Source organism: Scyliorhinus torazame, chromosome 20 (genome assembly GCF_047496885.1).
Source record: "Scyliorhinus torazame isolate Kashiwa2021f chromosome 20, sScyTor2.1, whole genome shotgun sequence".
NCBI lineage: Eukaryota > Metazoa > Chordata > Chondrichthyes > Carcharhiniformes > Scyliorhinidae > Scyliorhinus > Scyliorhinus torazame.
This window is the reverse complement of record NC_092726.1, coordinates 19,014,672-19,035,484: the sequence shown is the minus strand read 5'-3', so window position 1 is coordinate 19,035,484 and position 20,813 is coordinate 19,014,672. Positions and strand designations below refer to the sequence as shown.

The 20,813-nt window shown below is 47.4% G+C and overlaps 1 protein-coding gene across 3 annotated transcripts in view; it reads right to left on the bottom strand.

Moving 5' to 3' along the window:
- The window catches only part of LOC140396932 (tetraspanin-15), a 282,924-nt gene that overhangs the window by 69,343 nt on the left and 192,768 nt on the right, over window positions 1-20,813 (bottom strand). For all 3 annotated transcript variants that reach the window (XM_072485869.1, XM_072485868.1, XM_072485867.1), the window contains exon 6: window positions 2,119-2,166. In XM_072485869.1, coding sequence (XP_072341970.1) covers window positions 2,119-2,166 — 48 coding nt within the window. The remainder of the gene's footprint in view (window positions 1-2,118; window positions 2,167-20,813) is intronic.

Genomic DNA, 20,813 nt, shown 5'->3' with positions numbered 1-20,813 from the left:
CCCAGAGGATTGGAAAATCACTGTTGTAACCCCCCTGTTCAAGAAGGGAACAAGGAAAAAGATGGAAAATTATAGGCCAATTAGCCTAACCTCGGTTGTTGGCAAGATTCTAGAATCCATTGTTAAGGATGAGATTACTAAATTCTTGGAAGTGCAGGGTCGGATTAGGACAAGTCAGCATGGATTTAGTAAGGGGAGGTCGTGCCTGACAAACCTGTTAGAGTTCTTTGAAGAGATAACAAAGAGATTAGACCAAGGTGAGCCAATGGATGTTATCTATCTTGACTTCCAAAAGGCCTTTGATAAGGTGCCTCACGGGAGACTGCTGAGTAAAATAAGGGCCCATGGTATTCAAGGCAAGGTACTAACATGGATTGACGATTGGCTGTCAGGCAGAAGGCAGAGAGTTGGGATAAAAGGTTCTTTTTCGGAATGGCAACCGGTGTCGAGTGGTGTCCCGCAGGGTTCAGTGTTGGGGCCACAGCTGTTCTCCTTATATATTAACGATCTAGATGACGGGACTGGGGGCATTCTGGCTAAGTTTGTCGATGATACAAAGATAGGTGGAGGGGCAGGTAGTATGGAGGAGGTGGGGAGGCTGCAGAAAGATTTAGACAGTTTAGGAGAGTGGTCCAAGAAATGGCTGATTACGTTCAACGTGGGCAAGTGCGAGGTCTTGCACTTTGGAAAAAAAAAAGAATAAAGGGGTGGACTATTTTCTAAACGGTGACAAAATTCATAATGCTGAAATGCAAAGGGACTTGGGAGTCCTAGTCCAGGATTCTCTAAAGGTAAACTTGCAGGTTGAGTGCGTAATTAAGAAAGCAAATGCAATGTTGTCATTTATCTCAAGAGGCTTGGAATATAAAAGCAGGGATGTATTTCTGAAGCTTTATAAAGCATTAGTTAGGCCCCATTTAGAATACTGTGAGCAATTTTGGGCCCCACACCTCAGGAAGGACATACTGGCACTGGAGCGGGTCCAGCGGAGATTCACACGGATGATCCCAGAAATGGTAGGCCTAAAATACGATGAACGTCTGAGGATCCTGGGATTATATTCATTGGCGTTTAGGAGGTTGAGGGGAGATCTAATAGAAACTTACAAGATATTGAATGGCTTAGATAGGGTGGACGTAGGGAAGTTGTTTCCATTAGCAGGGGAGACTAGGACCCGGGGGCACAGCCTTAGAATAAAAGGGAGTCACTTTAGAACAGAGATGAGGAGAAATTTCTTCAGCCAGAGAGTGGTGGGTCTGTAGAATTCATTGCCATGGAGGGCGGTGGAGGCCGGGACGTTGAGTGTCTTTAAGACAGAAGTTGATAAATTCTTGATTTCTCGAGGAATTAAGGGCTATGGAGAGAGAGCTGGTAAATGGAGTTGAAATCAGCCATGATTGAATGGTGGAGTGGACTCGATGGGCCGAATGGCCTTACCGCTGCTCCTATGTCTTATGGTCTTATGGAAGGGACGTCATTGATGGAGCAGCTGAAGATGGTTAGGCCTAGGACACTACCCTGAAGAACTCCTGTAGTGATATCTGAGCTGAGACGATTTACCTCCAACCACCGCAACTTTGTACCAGGTATGACTCCAATGAGCATAGAATCCCCCCCGATTCCCATTGACTGCAGTCTTGCTAGGGTTCCTATCAAGTGGCTCAGCTCTTCAGACCCCCATGGGATTGCAGTTGAATTTGAAGAGCAGTGAACTGCTTCCCCAGTGCTGGCATTTAACCTGTACTGATTGCGGACAGCCCACGTTCAATCCTTGGGCTGCCTTTAATCCGAAGGACGACTGTAATTGGGCTCATTGCACCAATCATCAGAGAAATCATCCAGCATTTCCGTATGAATAGAACTGCATTTGGCTGTGCTGCTTCTGTAGCTGAACAGCCCGCTGGCACTCAGCAACAAGAAAGAGAAGAGCTGCTGCTCAGAAGCTCACCCAAATGATATCCAGACAGGTCTAAATGATGGCAAGCAAAGTTACTGCGCACAGGAGACTACATAACTCAAAAAGGCTGGGAATTGGAAATAAAAGCATTGACATCTGGATATAGGAAAGGCAAATTGTTGGAACGCAAATTGTTGCTCAGGATGTAACTGATTGCTCACCTCTTTATGTAGTGTCTGGTATCCACACTGAGTATTGATGACATCTCCCTAAAAACAGAAAACAGCTACTGTCAGACATCAACCAATTATCGTATTGTAACAAGATTGACAAATGGGAGAGGACTTTGCTCATTATTAATATATCAGGATACAACAGCAACCTATAATTATATAGCATCTTTAACATAATAAAACATCCCAAGGAGCTTCACAGGAACATTTGAAACAAAATAAAACAGGCAGCACAGTGGCCAGCACTGCTGCCTCACAGGGCCAGGGACCCGGGCTCAATTCTGTCCTTGGGTGACTGTCTGTGCAGAGTTTGCACGTTCTCCCCATGTCTGTGTGGGTTTCCTCCAGGTGCTCCTGTTTCCTCCCTCAGTTCAAAGATGTGCAATTAAGTGGATTGGCCGTGCAAAATTGTCTCTTAGTGTCAGAAAGTTAGGTTGGTTTACAGGGGAGTGGGCCAAGGTCGGGGCTCTTTCAGAGAGTCCTTGCAGACTCGATGGGCCGAATGGCCTCCTTTTGCACTGCTAGCATTTTATGATTCTAAAATATGACGCTGAAAACAATATGAACAAAATCCTTTGAACCTTAAATTGGAATAAAGCTGCCCCCTCGACCTTGAAACAGGGCCAGAATTAGTTTTGATTCAATTTGCTGTTTACTTTCTGGCATTGAGATTGTGAAGTTTGTACATTCTCCCCGTGTCTGCGTGGGTTTCACCCCCACAACTCACAGATGTGCAGGGTAGGTGGATTGGTCACACTCAATTGCCCCTTAATTGGGAAAAAAATTGGGTACTCGAACAACACAGAGATAAAATAACTCTTAACTGCTTTCTTTACTTCCACTCAAACAATAGAACCATCTCAGATCTGAATCCACTTTAAATATAGTTAGCACTCAGGAATGCTTGCTGTACAGAGTTGTTTCTTGTGACTGTTTGGAACGATAGACATGAACCCTGTCAGAACAATGCAGAAACTCTGGCTGTATTTCTTCAGAAACCTCTCAGCTCACCTTCCAGCCACAAAGATAAAACTCTGAATCTTAACACCTGACTGATTCAACCCTGGCTCCTCCTGTTAACTACATCATCTGACTAACTCATCTAATTAACTAGCCCGCAGGGAGCCCTCTTCATATAAACAAAAGTCCATAACCTAAACTTTTATTTTTAAAAAAATATATTTTTCATTCTCCTTTTTCACATTTTCTCCCAAATTTACACCCAACAATAAACAATAATCAGTAACGAATGTAATGTCAATCCACATATCAATAACAACGATCCCATCCTACCCACCAAACCCCAGACATTGGCTCACATAAACAAATGACGAAAAGGAATCAGGAATCACCCATAGTCACCATTAACACACACAGACCCCTCCCCCCAACCCTCCCAGCCCCCAACCCCCCGATGTTCGATGTGATCCAATTCTCGAAAATGCATAATGAATAACGCCCATGAATTGTAGAACTCCTCCATCTTTTCCCTCAGTTCAAATTTGACCTTTTCAAGTGTTAAGAATTCCAGCAGGTTCCCCCTGCCCTGCCAAGGCACAGGGAGGAGAGGTTGATCTCTACCCTAACAGAATCCGCCTTCGGGCGATCAACGAGGTAAAGGCCACAATATCTGCCTCTGCGCCCGTTTCCAACCCCGGCTGGTCTGACACCCCGAATATGGGGTGCGATTCTTCGATCGCGGGACAGAGTGTCCGCGCTGTCGTGAACGCCGTCGCGTTTCACAACGGCGCGAAATGGGCATGGGCACTTGCGATACTGTCCCCTACAGGGGGTCAGCACGGCGCTGGAGCAGTTCACGCCGCTCCAGCCTCACTTCCTGGCGCGTACTGGGGGCGGCATCAACCTGTGCATGCGCAGTGGCGACGCGGCAACCCGCGCATGCGCGGCGGCTTTACGCGCCGGCCCCAACGCAACATGACACGGGGTTTCTGGGGCCGGACGCGCAGCAAAGTGCCCGGGGGGGGGCCAGGCCACCAATTGGTGGGCCCCGATCGCGGGCCAGACCCCATCAAGGCCCCCCCCCCCCCCGGGGACGGAGCCCCCCTCGTCCCCCACAGGCCGCGCCCGACCCTTCCCGCAGAGTTCCCGCTGGCAGCGACCAGGTGTGGACGGCGCCGGCGTGACTCTGCTTTTTCCGCGCGGCCGCTCGGCTAAGAGAATTAGCAGCCTGACCTCGTACAGCGGTCCGCGACCGGCGGCGCCCCAAACGCGCCGGCACAAATGGCGCCGATTCGCCGCACCTCAGAGAATCGCGCGCCGGCGTCAGGGCGGCGTGACGCGGTTGCGGCGATTCTCCGGCTCGGCGCAGGTCTGGGAGAATCGCGCCCATGGCCTCCCGAGGGCCCGGGTCCAGTTTCATGTGCACCACTTTAGAGATTACCCTAAACACCTCCTTCCAGTAATCCTCCAGCTTTGGACAGGACCAAAACATATGAACGTGGTTTGCGGGGCCTCTCCCTCAACGTTCATACACATCTTCTACTCCTTCAAAGAGCCGGCTCATCCTCACCCTCGTAAGGTGCGCTCTATATACCACCTTCAACTGTATCACCCCAACCTCGCACACGAGGTGGAGCATTCACCTTCTGCAGCACCGCACACCAGAACCCCTCCTCCATACCCTTCCTCTCCCAACTCTTCCTCCTACTTTGCCCTGATCCCTTCTAGTGGCGCCTTCTCCTCCTCCAAAATAGCCCCATAAACCGCCGATACTACCCCCTTCTCCAGTCCCCCTGTCGTCATCACCACCTCCAGCAATGTGGAAGCCAGCTCTACTGGGAAGCTCTGTTTCTCCTTTTCTGGCAAAGTCTCGAACCTACATGTATCTAAATATTTCCCCCTGCTCCAGCCCATACTTCGCTCCCAGCTCCTTCAATCCCGCAAAACGACCCCCAAGAAATAAATCTTTTAGTGTCCTGATTCCTTGCTCCCCCCATCTCCGAAGATTTCCATCCTACTTCCCTGGCTCAAATCTATTGTTCCCCCAAATCGGCATTTCCCTTGATCCTGCCCCCAACGCGAAGTGCTGCCGAAACTGCCTCCAAATTCTCAACAAATCTATTACTACCGGACTCCCTGAGTATCTCCCCAGGGCCTTCACGAGCGGCACTGTCTCTAGCGCCTTCAATCCCGACACCCTACCCAAACTCTCCTCCATTCTGAGCCATTGGGAGTAACCCAAACTTTTATGATGCTTTACTTGCACCTCTGGCTCCCAAAAAAGCCTAGCAGTCTTGCAAGCCAGGATTGAAAAAACACTATTGCAGCAGTCATACACACTAACCTAGACTTTTACTGCACCAAATACACATAATACAATATCCCTGAAATTCCTACATTCATCACTAGATCTAAGTCTACAGAAGCCTCACAAACAACACCGATCGATAACCGCATTGTAATTATTCCTGCACACTGGCAATTGAACCTCTGGCCATGGCGTTGAGAGACTCCAGGAAATGGAGAGGGGTGATTAGAGGGGGAGAAGAACACCGAGTCTCGTTATACGCGGATGACCTATTGTTATACGTGTCGGACCCAGCGGGGGGGGATGATAGAGGTTATGCGAATTTTGAGGGGGTTCGGGGATTTCTCGGGGTATAGGCTAAACATGGGGAAGAGTGAATTATTTGTGATACACCCAGGGGACCAGAGTAGAGAGATAGAAGGCTTGCCTCTAAGGAAAGTGGAAAGAAACTTCCGATACCTGGGGATTCAGATCGCTAGGAGCTGGGGGACCTTGCACAGACTTAATCTGACACGGTTGGTAGAACAAATGGAGGAGGACTTCAAGAGGTGGGACATGCAGCCTCTATCGCTGGCGGGCAGGGTGCAAGCAATTAAGATGATGGTCCTCCCGAGGTTCTTATTTGTATTTCAATGTCTCCCTATACTAATCACCAAGACCTTTTTTAATAAAATAGACAGGAGCATCACGAGCTTCGTTTGGGCAGGGAAAGTTCCGAGAGTAAGGAGGGGGTTCCTTCAGCGTAGTAGGGACAGAGGAGGATTGGCACTACCGAACTTGGGCGATTACTATTGGGCCGCCAATGTGGCAATGATATGTAAATGGATGATGGAGGGTGAGGGAGCGGCGTGGAAAAGACTGGAGAGAAAGTCCTGTAAAGGGACGAGTTTAGAGGCGCTGGTGACGGCGCCGCTACCGATCTCACCTAAAAAGTTTACCACGAACCCGGTGGTGGCGGCAACATTGAATATCTGGGGACAGTGGAGGCGACAGAGAGGGGTGCGGAGAGCCCTGGTGGGGTCCCCAATCAGGAACAACCATAGGTTCGCCCCAGGAAGAATGGATGAAGGATTTCAGAGCTGGTACCAGTTGGGAATTAGGAGGGTGGGAGATTTATTTATAGATGGGACTTTTGCGAGCTTGGGAGCATTGGAGGAAAAGTATAAGTTGCCCCGGGGAAATTTCTTGAGATATATGCAGGTGAGGGCGTTTACTAGACAACAGGTGAGGGAATTTCCGTTGCTCCCGACACAGGGGATACAGGACAGGGTGCTTTCAGGGGTGTGGGTCGGAGAGGGCAAGGTGTCAGAGATTTACCGAGAGATGAGGGAAGAGGGGGAGGAGTCGGTGGGCGAACTAAAAGGAAAGTGGGAAGAAGAACTAGGGGAGGAGATAGAGGAGGGTATGTGGGCTGATGCCCTAAGCAGGGTAAATTCCTCTTCCTCATGCGCCAGGCTTAGTCTGATTCAATTTAAGGTGCTACATAGAGCACACATAACGGGAGCAAGATTGAGCAGGTTCTTTGGAGTGGAGGACAAATGTGGGAGGTGTGGCGGGAGCCCGGCAAACCACGCACATATGTTTTGGGCGTGCCCGGCACTGGAAGGGTATTGGAAGGGAGTGACGGGAGTGATTTCGCGGGTGGTGAAGGCCCGGGTCAAACCAGGCTGGGGGTTAGCTCTATTTGGAGTTGCGGAAGAGCCGGGAGTGCAAGAGGCGAAAGAGGCCGACGTTGTGGCCTTTGCGTCCCTAGTAGCCCGGCGCAGGAACCTACTCATGTGGAAGGAGGCGAAACCCCCCGGACTGGAGGCCTGGGTAAATGATATGGCGGGGTTCATTAAACTGGAGCAGATAAAGTTTGCCCTGAGAGGATCGGCTCAAGGGTTCACCAGGCGGTGGCAGCCATTTCTCGACTACCTAGGGGAACGTTAGAGGGAAGACAGATGACCAGCAGCAGCAACCCAGGGGGAAGGGGGGGGGGGGGGAGGGGGGAGGGGGTTAGTTTAGTTTAGGTCAAAGATAAAGGGGTTTTGTTACTTGTGTATTGTTAAAAATTTCTGTATTGTTATTGTTGCGTTTGCTTTGTAAGAGGGGAAAAATTGTTGTTTGGGAAAAAAATTTCAATAAAACATATTTTAAAAAAAAATTATTCCTGCACACCTCCTGTACTTGCCCGCCCAACCTAGTTTGAACACTGGAGAGAGCAGGTGCAGAAGGCAGAGGAATGGGTGGCACGGTAGCACAGTGGTTAGCACTGTTGCTTCACGGCACCAGGGACCCGAGTTTGATTCCCAGCTTGGGTCACTGCCTGTGCGGAGTCTGCACGTTCTCCCCTTGTCTGCCTGGGTTTCCTCCGGGTGCTCCGGTTTCCTCCCACAAGTCCAGAAAGACGTGCCAGTTAGGTAATTTGGACATTCTGAATTCTCCCTCCGTGTACCCAAAGAGGCGCTGGAATGTGGTGACTAGGGGCTTTTCACAGTAACTCACTGCAGCGTTAATGTAAGCCTACTTGTGATACTAATAAAGATTATTACTAATAAAGATTATTGGAAGGACAGAGTTGTCACTATTACTCTCTATTTGTGGTCAGCAGGTCAGAGGTGCCTGCTCACCAGTTTATCTTTGTGACTGTTGATTAACTGCCCGGGCACAGGAGCGACGCAAAGTGTGATCCTGCTTTGCGGTGCTCTGCAAGGCCAGACTAAATCTGGAGATGCAAAAAAGGATACGCGGACAAATTTTAATTTTAATGTCAGCCAACAGAATTCAGGGCTCCCTGCCACTCTTGCTCAGTCCATCCTACCATCATCCTTTTTGGATTTCCTCCATGGGAAACTCTTCAGCTACATAGTGTGTTGCCAGCAACAATTTGCAACAAAAGATTCTTCAGTCTATCAACCTTGTAATAGGTTTCCAAGGAGACAACAAAATATAATGGTTTAACCTTCTAGATTGGTTACAATGATTTCATGTTTGAGTTTTTTATTGAAAGGCTGGGGAAATTGGCTTTCCTTCACCCGCCTCTTTGTGATATTTTGTGAACAATGGACGTGTTTCTGGTTTGTTCAGTTACCAGAAAATATCAGCAAAGAATTCAACCATTCAGTGCTCCAGTTCACCTTGAATGGGAGAGCAAAAGAATTTCATTTTTTTGTTCCATCCAATTATTGTATTTTACCTTCGCTCGTAATCCAACTTGAGGTTTGCACCGTCCCCAGGGCAATCAAAGTCAAGTATTTCACTTCCTTTGAACCCACATCAATATCTACACTAATTTCCTGCTTCAGGATTATGTAGTCACTGCGGTTCACTTCTGTAGAGCTGTTATGAATTTCACAATTTTAATCCTTCCACTATTGTTGACTGCACCTTGAACTGAAAACTCTGAAATTTATTCCTTAAACTTCTCCACCTTTCCACCTCCCTCTTTCAGAGGCAGCTTATCTGGGAACCAGGCCTCAGTGAGCCGAGATGGATATTGACTTGGAGTCACAGCTCAATGAACACGTAACTGCCATCTTTTTGGGTTTAAACAGTATACTGATGGCTGCAGAATTGGGTCGCTTCGTAGAGGCTTCAATTTTCATCATTTTGGAGCAGACCATTTGTTTGATCTCCAGAAGGACGGGCTTGCACCTGTCTTTTCTGACACAAGACCACCGATCACTGATCCTCTTTTAACCAAGCTTGTTCCTAATATCTCCTTCTTCGGCTTGGTGCTAATTTTTTGTCTGTTTAGACCTCTGCAAAGTGCCTTGAACATTTTATACAATCATCGAGTGCGAGAAAACTGGAAGACCATGCAGCCCATTCAATGACTCTCAAAGAACGATCCAGTTAGTCCAGTTTTCCACATTCTTTCTCCTTATCTCTGATTTTTATCCTCCTTCAATTTTTACTTAATTCCTTTCTGAAGCTACTATTGAACCTGCATTCACCTTCCATTAGGCAGTACATTCCAAATGTAAAAATGTTTTCCTTTTTAAAATAAATTTAGAGTGCCCAATTCATTTTTCCCAATTAAGGGGCAATATAGCGTGGCCAATCCACCTACCCTGCACATCTTTGGGTTGTGGGGACGAAACTCATGCAAACACGTGGAGAATGTGCCAACTCCACACGGACAGTGACCCAGAGCCGGGATCGAACCTGGGACCTAGGCGACGTGAGGCAGCAGTGCTAACCACTGCACCACCGTGCTGCCCGTAAAAATGGTTTTCCTCATGTCAGCTCAGGCTCTTTTTCCAATCATCTTAAATCTGTGTCCTCTGGTTCTCAACCCGACAGCTCGTGGAATTTCGTTATTTTTATTTAATCTTTACAAATGCTGAAGGATTTTAAATATCACTATCAAATATTCACTTAACCTTCCCTGCTTTCAGAACAATCCCAGCTTCCCTTACCCACTGCAGACCATTATTAAATTGCTCTTAAATAAATAAAGGCTGATTCTATTAGTAAATGTCATTTGCTACAATACAAAACCTCAAACTCATTGGTACCATTCCATGCCTCTGAATCAGACGGTCACAGATTCAAGGTCCAGTCCCAAGAATTCAGCAGAACATCAATGCTGACACTTCAATGTAGTTTGCAGCAAGTGCTCCATTGTCAGAGGTACCATCCCAGGTTGAGATGTTAAACCGACACCTTGTCTGCCTTCTCAGCTGGACTGCAAACGTCACTCAGCCTCAAGGCAGAAATTAACAGGAGAGCTCGCTCCCATATCAGTAAAAAAAAAACAATCTGATCATTGTCACCTTGCTATTTGTGGCAGCTTTCTGTGCGGAAATTGGCTACTGCATTCCCTATATTAGTGACTACACTTCAAATGTACTTCACTGGATGTAAAGTGCTTTGGCGTGGAATTAGAAGGCTTGTTCTTTTTCTAAAAGGCAACAACATTTCCAAAGTTGCTGACCAGGAAATTGAATGAATTTCAAAGAGCTGGTTGTGTCCCATCAATAACATGCTGCTGTGTATCAGAGGAAACAGGGCAGTCACCAGTAACCCGTTTTTCCCTTTCCCAATCCAGCATCCCAAATGCTGCCTTGGCTGAGTTCACAGCTAGAAGCAAGGAACAAAGTCCTCACAGCTCCTCACCTGTCTCGTTCAGTTGGACGGCACTACCTTCTTCACTGCAAAAAGTGCAGAGTTTGAGATGACCAACACCTTTCTCCTCACTCTACCCTTTGCTGGATTTTAAGCCTGGGAATTCGACGCTCACTGGGACCCAGCTCGGGCTCAATGTTTTATCACAGAGCTACAGCACAATTTTGTTACAAGGTCAATCCTTTCTGGTTGGGTGTCACAAAGAATGATGCAAAATCAAAGTGATGTAAAAACGAGTCGAAATAAAACAAACTCTCACTTCTACAAGTAAAACTGTGTGCACTGCAAATCAAAAAGCAAAAACAGAAAAGACAGGAAACTGGAGGGCCAATCCGGAAGCTTTCCATTGAGCTGACACAGTGGTTTTAGGTGGATGTTAACAACACGACGGAATTATTTGAAGAAGAGTGAGGCAGTTCATCACCACGTCCTTGGGTCAACATTGCTCAAAGTCTCAGTACTAACCGGATTAACTGGCCATTTATGCAGTTTTTGATTGTGTAAACTGGCTGCCCCATTTACCTATGGAACAGTCAGTACAATTCAAAAAGAATTTGACATTTCTCAGAGAAGTGATAAGAAATGGTTCTCAGCTTCCCTACTTGGACACTGGCAGAACCCATCCGGTATTTCACCATCCAAAGGGTATTGCGTAGTAAAATTGATCCCCATGGTATCAGATGCTTCCAATGCTGGTGCGTTTTTATATTACAGGGGAAACAATACAACCATAGAATCAAAACTGAAACAAATGCTGAGCAATCTGTTAGGTACATGCAGCAATTTATGAGAAGCAGTCCCAAGGGGTAAAAACAAATCAATAAAACTGATTAGAACAAGGCTGCTGCAAAACAATGCCCTTCTAGCCAATCTCCTGTAGAAATTGGAACATTGCCCTTCAGGTTAGATAGGAGCAGTATTAATATCACGTAAGAACATAAGGACATAAGAAATTGGTACAGGAGTGGACCAGATGGCCCTTTGACTTGCTTCACAATACAATAAGATCATCCACAATCCTCTGAAGCAGAGAATTCCAATTCACTCGAAATTCCGAGTGAAGGAATTGCTCCTCATCACAGTGTGAAATAGCTGTCCCCTTAGCCTGATACTATAGCATCCTGTTCTGGACTTTGCAGCCAATCTGATTATGATGCCAAGCTCAATTCAGGGCAAGTTGAGACAGGAACTGGATCAGCACCTGTTGGGCATTCAATCTTTGTTCAGAAATCACAAGAGGATTCAGTAAAACCAGGAAAACTGCACACACTGCAAAGATTAATGACCAGCGTCCAGCCAGAACCCAGCCCTAACGTCATAATAAGTCCATTTGAACATGCAACCACAGGGGTGGCTTGTGAAGGAAGATCAATCTCATGTACGGGTCAGAGCATAAATGGTGGCTCACACATGCTCTACCTCCCATCCACGGTAAAGGTGGTAATTCTGGGAAGAAAAAGATAGAAGCTTAGTGAGATCAGCTAATGAAAATTGTTATGGACGAGGTGTTTTCAGAACCCCAAAATATATCATGGAGTTCAACCAACCTCCCCCTTTAATGCTATTGTTGCTTTTCCGAGCACACGGCTTGTTCGCCAGGTGTGGGATTACAATTATGGACACGTGGGTTTTTAAACACAAAACAATGTTTATTCCATGAACTCAACTTAACCTCTTAAATAAAAATTGGATCTCTTAACACTCCTTACTTCAAAAATAACCCCAAAAATATTACATCACTAAATAATCCTTCCGTTATTCCTTTCAACATCCATGAGACTTAACACCTTTAATCAGAAACACATTAGGTTAAAGGCTTTACTATTATGAGTTTACCCAAATGATCCAGATAGTCTTTCATGGCAGAGATCACAGCAGATCCAGCTCACTACAAACACAGACACACACCCAAGCTATTTTCAAACTGAAACTAAAAAACTGCAAAATGGCTGATCTAACACCCAGCTCCACCCACACTCTGACATCACTGCATTTCTTAAAGGTACATTGCTTAAACATCCATTTCTTAAAGGTACCCTCACATGACAAAATATATTGTATTATTTGTCTTGTCTTTCATGCCGAAGGTTGGTCACAGTATGAACAATCTGTCTCCAGGATTTCTTTTTTTTTTAAATTTCGAGAACCCAATTCATTTTTTAAAAATTAAGGGGCAATTTAGCGTGTCCAATCCACCTACTCTGCACATGTTTGTGTTGTGGGGGCGAAACCCACGCAAACATGGGGAGATTTTGCAAACTCCACACGGACATTGACCCAGAACCGGGATTGAACCTGGAACCTCGGCTCCGTGAGATTGCAGTGCTAACCACCGCACCACCGTGCTGCCCTTGTCTCCAGGATTTCTATTCTCTGCTACCCTCATTGCTTGCCCCGTAGAGAGGACAATTCACGTTCTGATATTAGCCATCCTGGCCATCTTGGCTCTTCTTTGTGCATGTTTTCCAGTTGCTTTGCCTTTCATTACCAGTTTTTCCATGCCCCTTCTGTTCACATCACATGTCCAAAATATATGAGCTTCCTTGATATCGCTGCCTCTTAACACCAGCTTTCTTGAGCACACACTTGCCGTCCATGGCACACGTAACAACAGTCTGAGTCCCTAAATTCCAAAAGCTCTTATTCGAACTTTGTCACTCTTCTTGATGGTCCAGCTTTCACAGCCAGACCTTGTCACCAGCACGCAAGAGTTTTCAGAAGACAAATTTCCATTGTAATCCAGATGTTGTGGCTAATCTTTTAAGTGAGTGCACAACACCATGACCCTTGTTAATTCCAACTTGAATTTCTTTGGTACATCTTCCGTGTCAAGTGACCCAAGATAACAGAAGGTATCAACCTGTTCAAGCTGAACTCAGTTAATCCAAATCTTGCAGTCCTTTCCACCCACCGCCATCACCATGTCTTGCCGACACTGATCAGGAGAATGTATATCTGGTTAATTTGATCAGAGTGATACACTAGCTCCTGTCTCTCCTCCACTGAGTTAGCGAGCAGAATGATGTTACCAGTATAGCGAAGATTCGAAACGCAGTGCCTGCATGATCGATAGCCCACCTTTGTATTCATCAAGTGTCTCACTCGTGGTTGTTTCTGCTCTGATGCTGAATAAATATGAGAGGACACACCTTTGTCTAACACCCTTTTTGACTCTGAATCATTCCAAGAGGGTGGCAGCAACTCTGACCCCAGCTTGTCGCTCACGATAAAGTTTGGCTCGCAAGTCGATTAATGCGGTGGTTATCCCATGATCGCATGTCTAACACTGTCAACCAGAGTTTCTCATTTGAGACTAAATGAATGAAGCACACGTATATTGGCTGCTGTTGCTCTTGGACCTAGCCCATTACGATTCGGAGATTAGTGACTTGATCTCTTGCTCCTCTCCCATGTCGAAAACCAGCTTGATCATCAGCAATTTCACTCCTTGTCTTTCTCTGGATCCGTTCGAGGATGATCCTGAGCAAGGTTTTACACAGGTGGGAGATCGAAGCGATGTTTCTATTTGTGCACTGTTTCAGCTCTCATTTCTTTTTCAGAGGAATAAAGGCAGAATCAGTCCAGGCAATCATTGGTCTCCTACTGTGCCACACTGCCCATTACCAATTCTCTTCTCATTTTAAGTAATTCTGCCAGCATATTGTACTTACAAAAATACAAATTCAGGAATGTACAACTGTCTGTACTATGTCATAGTCTGACGTGCTACTAATATTGTTTCAATACGACTTTCAAAGTGAACCCAACAAAGGACCAATTTCCGCTGCTGATTGTCACTGGGGATGGGGTCCCTCGGTTGATGTCCCTGCTCAGTGAGATTAACTTGGAAAATACCTCCTGTTTCTGCCAGGAGCTGCATAAATATGCAAATCAGGCCCGAGGCAGGGCATACCATCCTACAAAATGCAATGATATTCTCTTTCTCTAAATACATCATGTTGCACACTTTTTTTAAAAAATGTTCAATTAAGGGGCAATCTAACATGGTCAATCCCCCTCCCCTACACATCTTTGTGTTGTGGGGGTGAGACCCACGCAGACACGGGGAGAATGTGCAAACTCCACACGGACAGTGATCCAGGGCTGACCCGTCTGGCCGTGGCCAGGTATCTCTAAGCCGTGCTCCACCTGGAGGGTTCTTGAAGATGTCGTGCAGCTTGGCCTCTTTTACTGTTTCCATCAGGACTCTGGGTGTGGCACCCAGTCTGTTGTCAGCACTTTGGATTGTCCAGGGAGCCCCCACCTGCACTGTTGGATTGTCCAGGGGGGGAGCCCCCCGCCTACCCCCCCACCACCTCCCCCCCCCCCCCCGGGTCTCTGCCACCAACTCCCTCATGTTTTGCCGCTTCTCCTGTAGATGCCCATTTTCATCTTCATTCAAAGTTCAATTTTCCTCGTCGCCTGTGTCGGATGGAAGTGTCTCTTGCTGTTCCCTAGGGGGGGGGTGGGTGGCTTTGTCCTTTTCCCCATTCTTCCTGCTCCTCCTCGCCAGCTGCCAAAGCCCCACTGACTGGCCCTCTGAGGGTTTCTCCTCCGTTGGTTCAGTCTGCTGAGAGTTGCAGTGTGTGGGGTGCCCTGATGCTTGGCCGTCTGCTGCCCTCCTCTTTCTTTTCCCCTTGTCTTCCACTTTGTCCTCCTCTAGCCCATCCTGCTGACTGGAGATTTCACTGGCTGGAAGTTTGCACATCTCCTTGGCGGGAGTCAGGTTGTACTTTCCATCTGCCTGGCCCTCCTTGGCTTTGCTGCCTGCCTATGCGTAAGTAAGGCCACGTTTGGGGCAGGTCTTGTCGAGATGCTCTGCTCCACCACACAGGTTGCAGCACTTAGTCTGCTTGTAGCCCTTTGTTTGGTATCCTTCCAACCCACAATTCTTGCAGATGAGAGTGCTGCAATTGGCCAGCACATAGCTGGTTTTTCTGCAGGAGTGAAAAACTTTGGGCTGCCTGGAGTAGATGAAATAGCCACGGCTTCCCCCGATCGCGAAGCTGGATGGAGGGTGGAGGATTACTCCCTTACCGTCGGTCTGGAGTCTCACCAGGACCTGGTGTTTGCTGGTCCAGATTCGGAAGGCGACCTTGAACTCCGAGCAGTTGCCAACCTTGTTGACGTACCTGGCGAAGGTGAGCAGATCTACGACCGGGGGTGCACAGTCAGCACACGTTCCCGTTCAGGCGGCAGAGTGAAGAGGGGCTCTGCTTTGAGGATCCTCTGGTGTGGCAGGTTTCTCTTCTCCTCCAACACGTTCAAGAACTTGATGCAGGCAGCAGCATTCTTGATCAAAGTATCCAGAGTGAGGGAAGTCCTGCAGACAGTAGATGTCAGCAGCTTCAAATCCACAGGAATCAAGACGGATTCTCAAAATGAAGACACAGTCAATGGGTGAACCTCCTTTGTTGTCTTTTACCACCATCCGAATAGTGTTACATACCCCCTGGTGTGGGGCTCGACTGGTTAGAGCCATCTCCTCTTTAAGATCCCGATGTTAGGCACCGAAGCCCTTCAAGGAGAACAAACAATCACCAAAGAGCTTCCAACACCAAAGAGCAAGAGGACAAAAAAACCTCAGATGAAACCCCCAATAAAAGAAATGAAACCCACAGAAACCAACACTGACACAGAAGCAGAGGGAAGCAAGATCAGAGTCCTGGAAGATCAACCTTCCTGATCACTGACTCACCCCTGCCAGGTAAGTATCAAGCTCATCACCACACCCTGAAGCCAGAAGTGGTCCACAGTAATTCTCCGCCTCTTTGAAGCTGTGCTGGAGGGAATCATTTCAAGGTTCTCTTTTTGACAGCAAAAGAGGGAATTTTATTCTTCATACTTCACCCTGGCTGGTGCTCAACTGTCCAGGTCAGAGGAAACCTTTTGGCAATATTTTTAGATGTCTGCTGTTGCTTTTTGAATGAATATTAAAATTGAAAAAAGTCTATGATATCCAAATTAGGAGCATTGGGCTCACTCGGTAATGAGCCAATATGAATTGTACAGATGTAACATTTTAAAAACAGCACACAACACGGTCTTGCAGACTATATAATCAGTGGAACATGACCACGGTTCACTGGTGACCACTTGCTCTTTCCAATGACATTTCTATTTTGTTGGCACAATTGAATGAGCAATTGTTTGAGAACCTTATTCCCTTCAATGCCCCTTAGGCACCAGAGTCCCTCCCCTGCAACCCTAACCTTCATCTTATTTCCTCATGAATACATCTAAGGACACAGATTAGATTTAAGATACAACTCCAAAAGAGCAGCCCATACACACCCTGAGAAACTTCCACCTGATAAACTTAATGCATCACAAACTGACCACAGCTACGCTGGCCAGCTCTTGCAAGCAGCAATGACCAAGACTGCTGTTTAAGTGGGGGGGGTTTAAATTTAGAGTATCCAATTCATTTTTTCCAATTTAGGGACAATTTAGCGTGGCCAATTCACCTATCCTGCACATCTTTTGGGTTGTGGGGGTGAAGCCACGCAAACACAGGGAGAATGTGCAAACTGCACACAGACAGTGACGCAGGGCCGGGATCGAATCTGGGACCTCGGTGCGGTGAGGCAACCGTGCTAACCACTTGCGCCACAGTGCTGCCCATAAGTGGGGGGTTTTTGAGAGAGGAATGTGGCAGAAAACATCAGGAGAGCTTCTTGCACATATTCAAATAAAACCGCACATTTTTATCTGACATCGATCTGAGGGGGCAGATTAGCTCAGCTTCTCCACAGTGTTGAGCACATCCCATTGCAGTACTGAAGGAGTGCTGCACTCCAAGAGGGGCAGTACAGAGGGTCTGCTGCATCACTGGAGAGTCAGTACTGAGGGAATGCTGCACTCCGAGAGGGTAATACAGAGGGGTTGCTGCATCACTGGAGAGTCAGTACTGAGGGAGTGCTGCACTCCAAGAGGGTAGTGTGGTAAACCACTGTTGTATTTATATTAGAGGATGTACGGTACAACCTGCACTACAGGTTCGCATGTGGCCCCTGCCTGCTGGATCCGCCCAGGAGGCGGGGTATAAATATGCGTGTCCTCCAGCTCGCAGCCAATTCGCCAGCTGCTGTGGGAGGCCACACATCTGATACCAATAAAGCCTCAGTTTGGATTCAACTTTCGTCTTTAGTCAAATTGATCGTGCCTCAGGTAGTACAGAGGGGTTGCTGCATCACTGGAGAGTCAGTACTGAGGGAATGCTGCAGTCCAAGAGGGGCAGTACAGAGGGAGTGCTGCACTCCAAGAGGGGCAGTACAAAGGGAGTGCTGCACTCCAAGAGGGTCAGTACTGAGGGAATGCTGCACTCCGAGAGGCAGTACAGAGGGAGTGCTGCACTCCGAGAGGGGCAGTACAGAGGGAGTGCAGCACTCCGAGAGGGGCAGTACAGAGGGAGTGCTGCACTCTGAGAGGGGCAGTACAGAGGGAGTGCTGCGCTCCGAGAGGGGCAGTACAGAGGGAGTGCTGCATCACTGGAGAGTCAGTACTGAGGGAGTGCTGCAGTACCAAAGGACTGCTGCAAAATTGGAGAGTCAGAACTGAACTGAAGAGGGGCTGCACTGTACTGTCAGAGGGCGGGTACTGCCAGGGAGTTAGCACTGAGGGAATGCCATTATGCCAAAGGACAGGACAGAGGGAGTGCGACATTGTCAAGAGATGTCGTTCTTCAGACACAGAATTAAACTGAGGACCCATCTGCCCTGTCAGCTGGATGTAAAAGGTTCCATGACAGTATTGCAAGTAGAACTGGGTAATTGTTCCTGGTGTCCTGAGCACTACTTATTCCTCGCCAAACATAAAACAAACTATCTGGTCATTATCTCCCTGCTGTGTGTGGGAGTTTACTGTGTGGAAATTGGTTGGCACATTCGTTGACATTAATTGATCAAATGCTGGGCCAAAGAGTAGCTGCGGTTCAGTCAGACATTTCCAAACTTTTTCCAACTCTGGAACATTTCAATTGTACCAGTTTATTTCCTGACTTTCTTCTGAAATCTTGAGTGCTGACAACCTTAACAGAGAACGCAGACTTGGAGCAGACGGGTGAAGCACAGCAATGCTGTGAAGTATCTTCATAGATCTACAGTTCATAGAACATACAGTGCCGAAGGAGGCCATTCGGCCCATCGAGTCTGTACCGACCCACTTAAGCCCTCACTTTCCCCTATCCCTGTAATTCAATAACCCCATCTAACCTTTTTGGTCACGAAGGGCAATTTATCATGGCCAATCCACCTAACCTGCACATCTTTGGACTGTGTGAGGAAACCGGAGCACCCGGAGGAAACCCACGCCGACACGGGGAGAACGTGCAGACTCCGCACAGACAGTGAACCAGCGGGGAATCGAACCTGGGACCCTGGCGCTGTGAAGCCACACTGCTATCCACTTGTGCTACCGTGCGGCCCCACTGGTTGGAGACCAGTGAGATGAAGCCATCTCACTGGTCTCCAACTGCAGGCACCTCAAGTCCCATACTCCCTGTGGTATTATCAGGTATTACAGTACACAAGAGGCCGAAGACCATTGGTTAAACCTAGGAGTTGGCTGTTGGTACGTAGCTCCGCCTTGACGGGCGGGGAATAAGAACCGGTGCCGTCCCAGCAGCCCTCACTTTCTGTATAGAAGCTGTTGGGGAACTGTTCTAGTCGATTAAAGCCTTCAGTTATGTTACAACCTCGTCTTTTGAGTTTAATTGATCGTGCATCACCCCCTTGCAAGCTGGCGGCACCCTGGGGTCATCATCACTCGCTGTTAAAATGAAAGCCCCAGGCAACTTGCATTACATCAGAGGAATGCTCATCGAGCTGTGGTGGAAAGAGTGGTCCATCAGTTATTTATGTCTCATAGACCATAGAACATAGAACGATACAGCGCAGTACAGGCCCTTCGGCCCACGATGTTGCACCGAAACAACAGCCATCTAACCTACACTATGCCATTATCATCCATATGTTTATCCAATAAACTTTTAAATGCCCTCAATGTTGGCGAGTTCACTACTGTAGCAGGTAGGGCATTCCACGGCCTCACTACTCTTTGCGTAAAGAACCTACCTCTGACCTCTGTCCTATATCTATTACCCCTCAGTTTAAAGTTATGTCCCCTCGTGCCAGCCATTTCCATCCGCGGGAGAAGGCTCTCACTGTCCACCCTATCTAACCCCCTGATCATTTTGTATGCCTCTATTAAGTCTCCTCTTAACCTTCTTCTCTCCAACGAAAACAACCTCAAGTCCATCAGCCTTTCCTCATAAGATTTTCCCTCCATACCAGGCAACATCCTGGTAAATCTCCTCTGCACCCGCTCCAAAGCCTCCACGTCCTTCCTATAATGCGGTGACCAGAACTGTACGCAATACTCCAAATGCGGCCGTACCAGAGTTCTGTACAGCTGCAACATGACCTCCTGACTCCGGAACTCAATCCCTCTACCAACAAAGGCCAACACTCCATAGGCCTTCTTCACAACCCTATCAACCTGGGTGGCAACTTTCAGGGATCTATGTACATGGACACCTAGATCCCTCTGCTCATCCACACTTTCAAGAACTTTACCATTAGCCAAATATTCCGCATTCCTGTTATTCCTTCCAAAGTGAATCACCTCACACTTCTCTACATTAAACTCCATTTGCCACCTCTCAGCCCAGCTCTGCAGCTTATCTATATCCCTCTGTAACCTGCTACATCCTTCCACACTATCGACAACACCACCGACTTTAGTATCGTCTGCAAATTTACTCACCCACCCTTCTGCGCCTTCCTCTAGGTCATTGATTAAAATGACAAAGAGCAACGGCCCCAGAACAGTTCCTTGTGGTACTCCACTTGTAACTGAACTCCATTCTGAACATTTCCCATCAACCACCACCCTCTGTCTTCTTTCAGCTAGCCAATTTTTGATCCACATCTCTAAATCACCCTCAATCCCCAGCCTCCGTATTTTCTGCAATAGCCTACCGTGGGGAACCTTATCAAACGCTTTGCTGAAATCCATATACACCACATCAACTGCTCTACCCTCGTCTACCTGTTCAGTCACCTTCTCAAAGAACTCGATAAGGTTTGTGAGGCATGACCTACCCTTCACAAAGCCGTGCTGACTATCCCTGATCATATTATTCCTATCTAGATGGTTATAAATCTTGTCTCTTATAATCCCCTCCAAGACTTTACCCACTACAGACGTGAGGCTCACCGGTCTATAGTTGCCGGGGTTGTCTCTGCTCCCCTTTTTGAACAAAGGGACCACATTTGCTATCCTCCAGTCCTCTGGCACTATT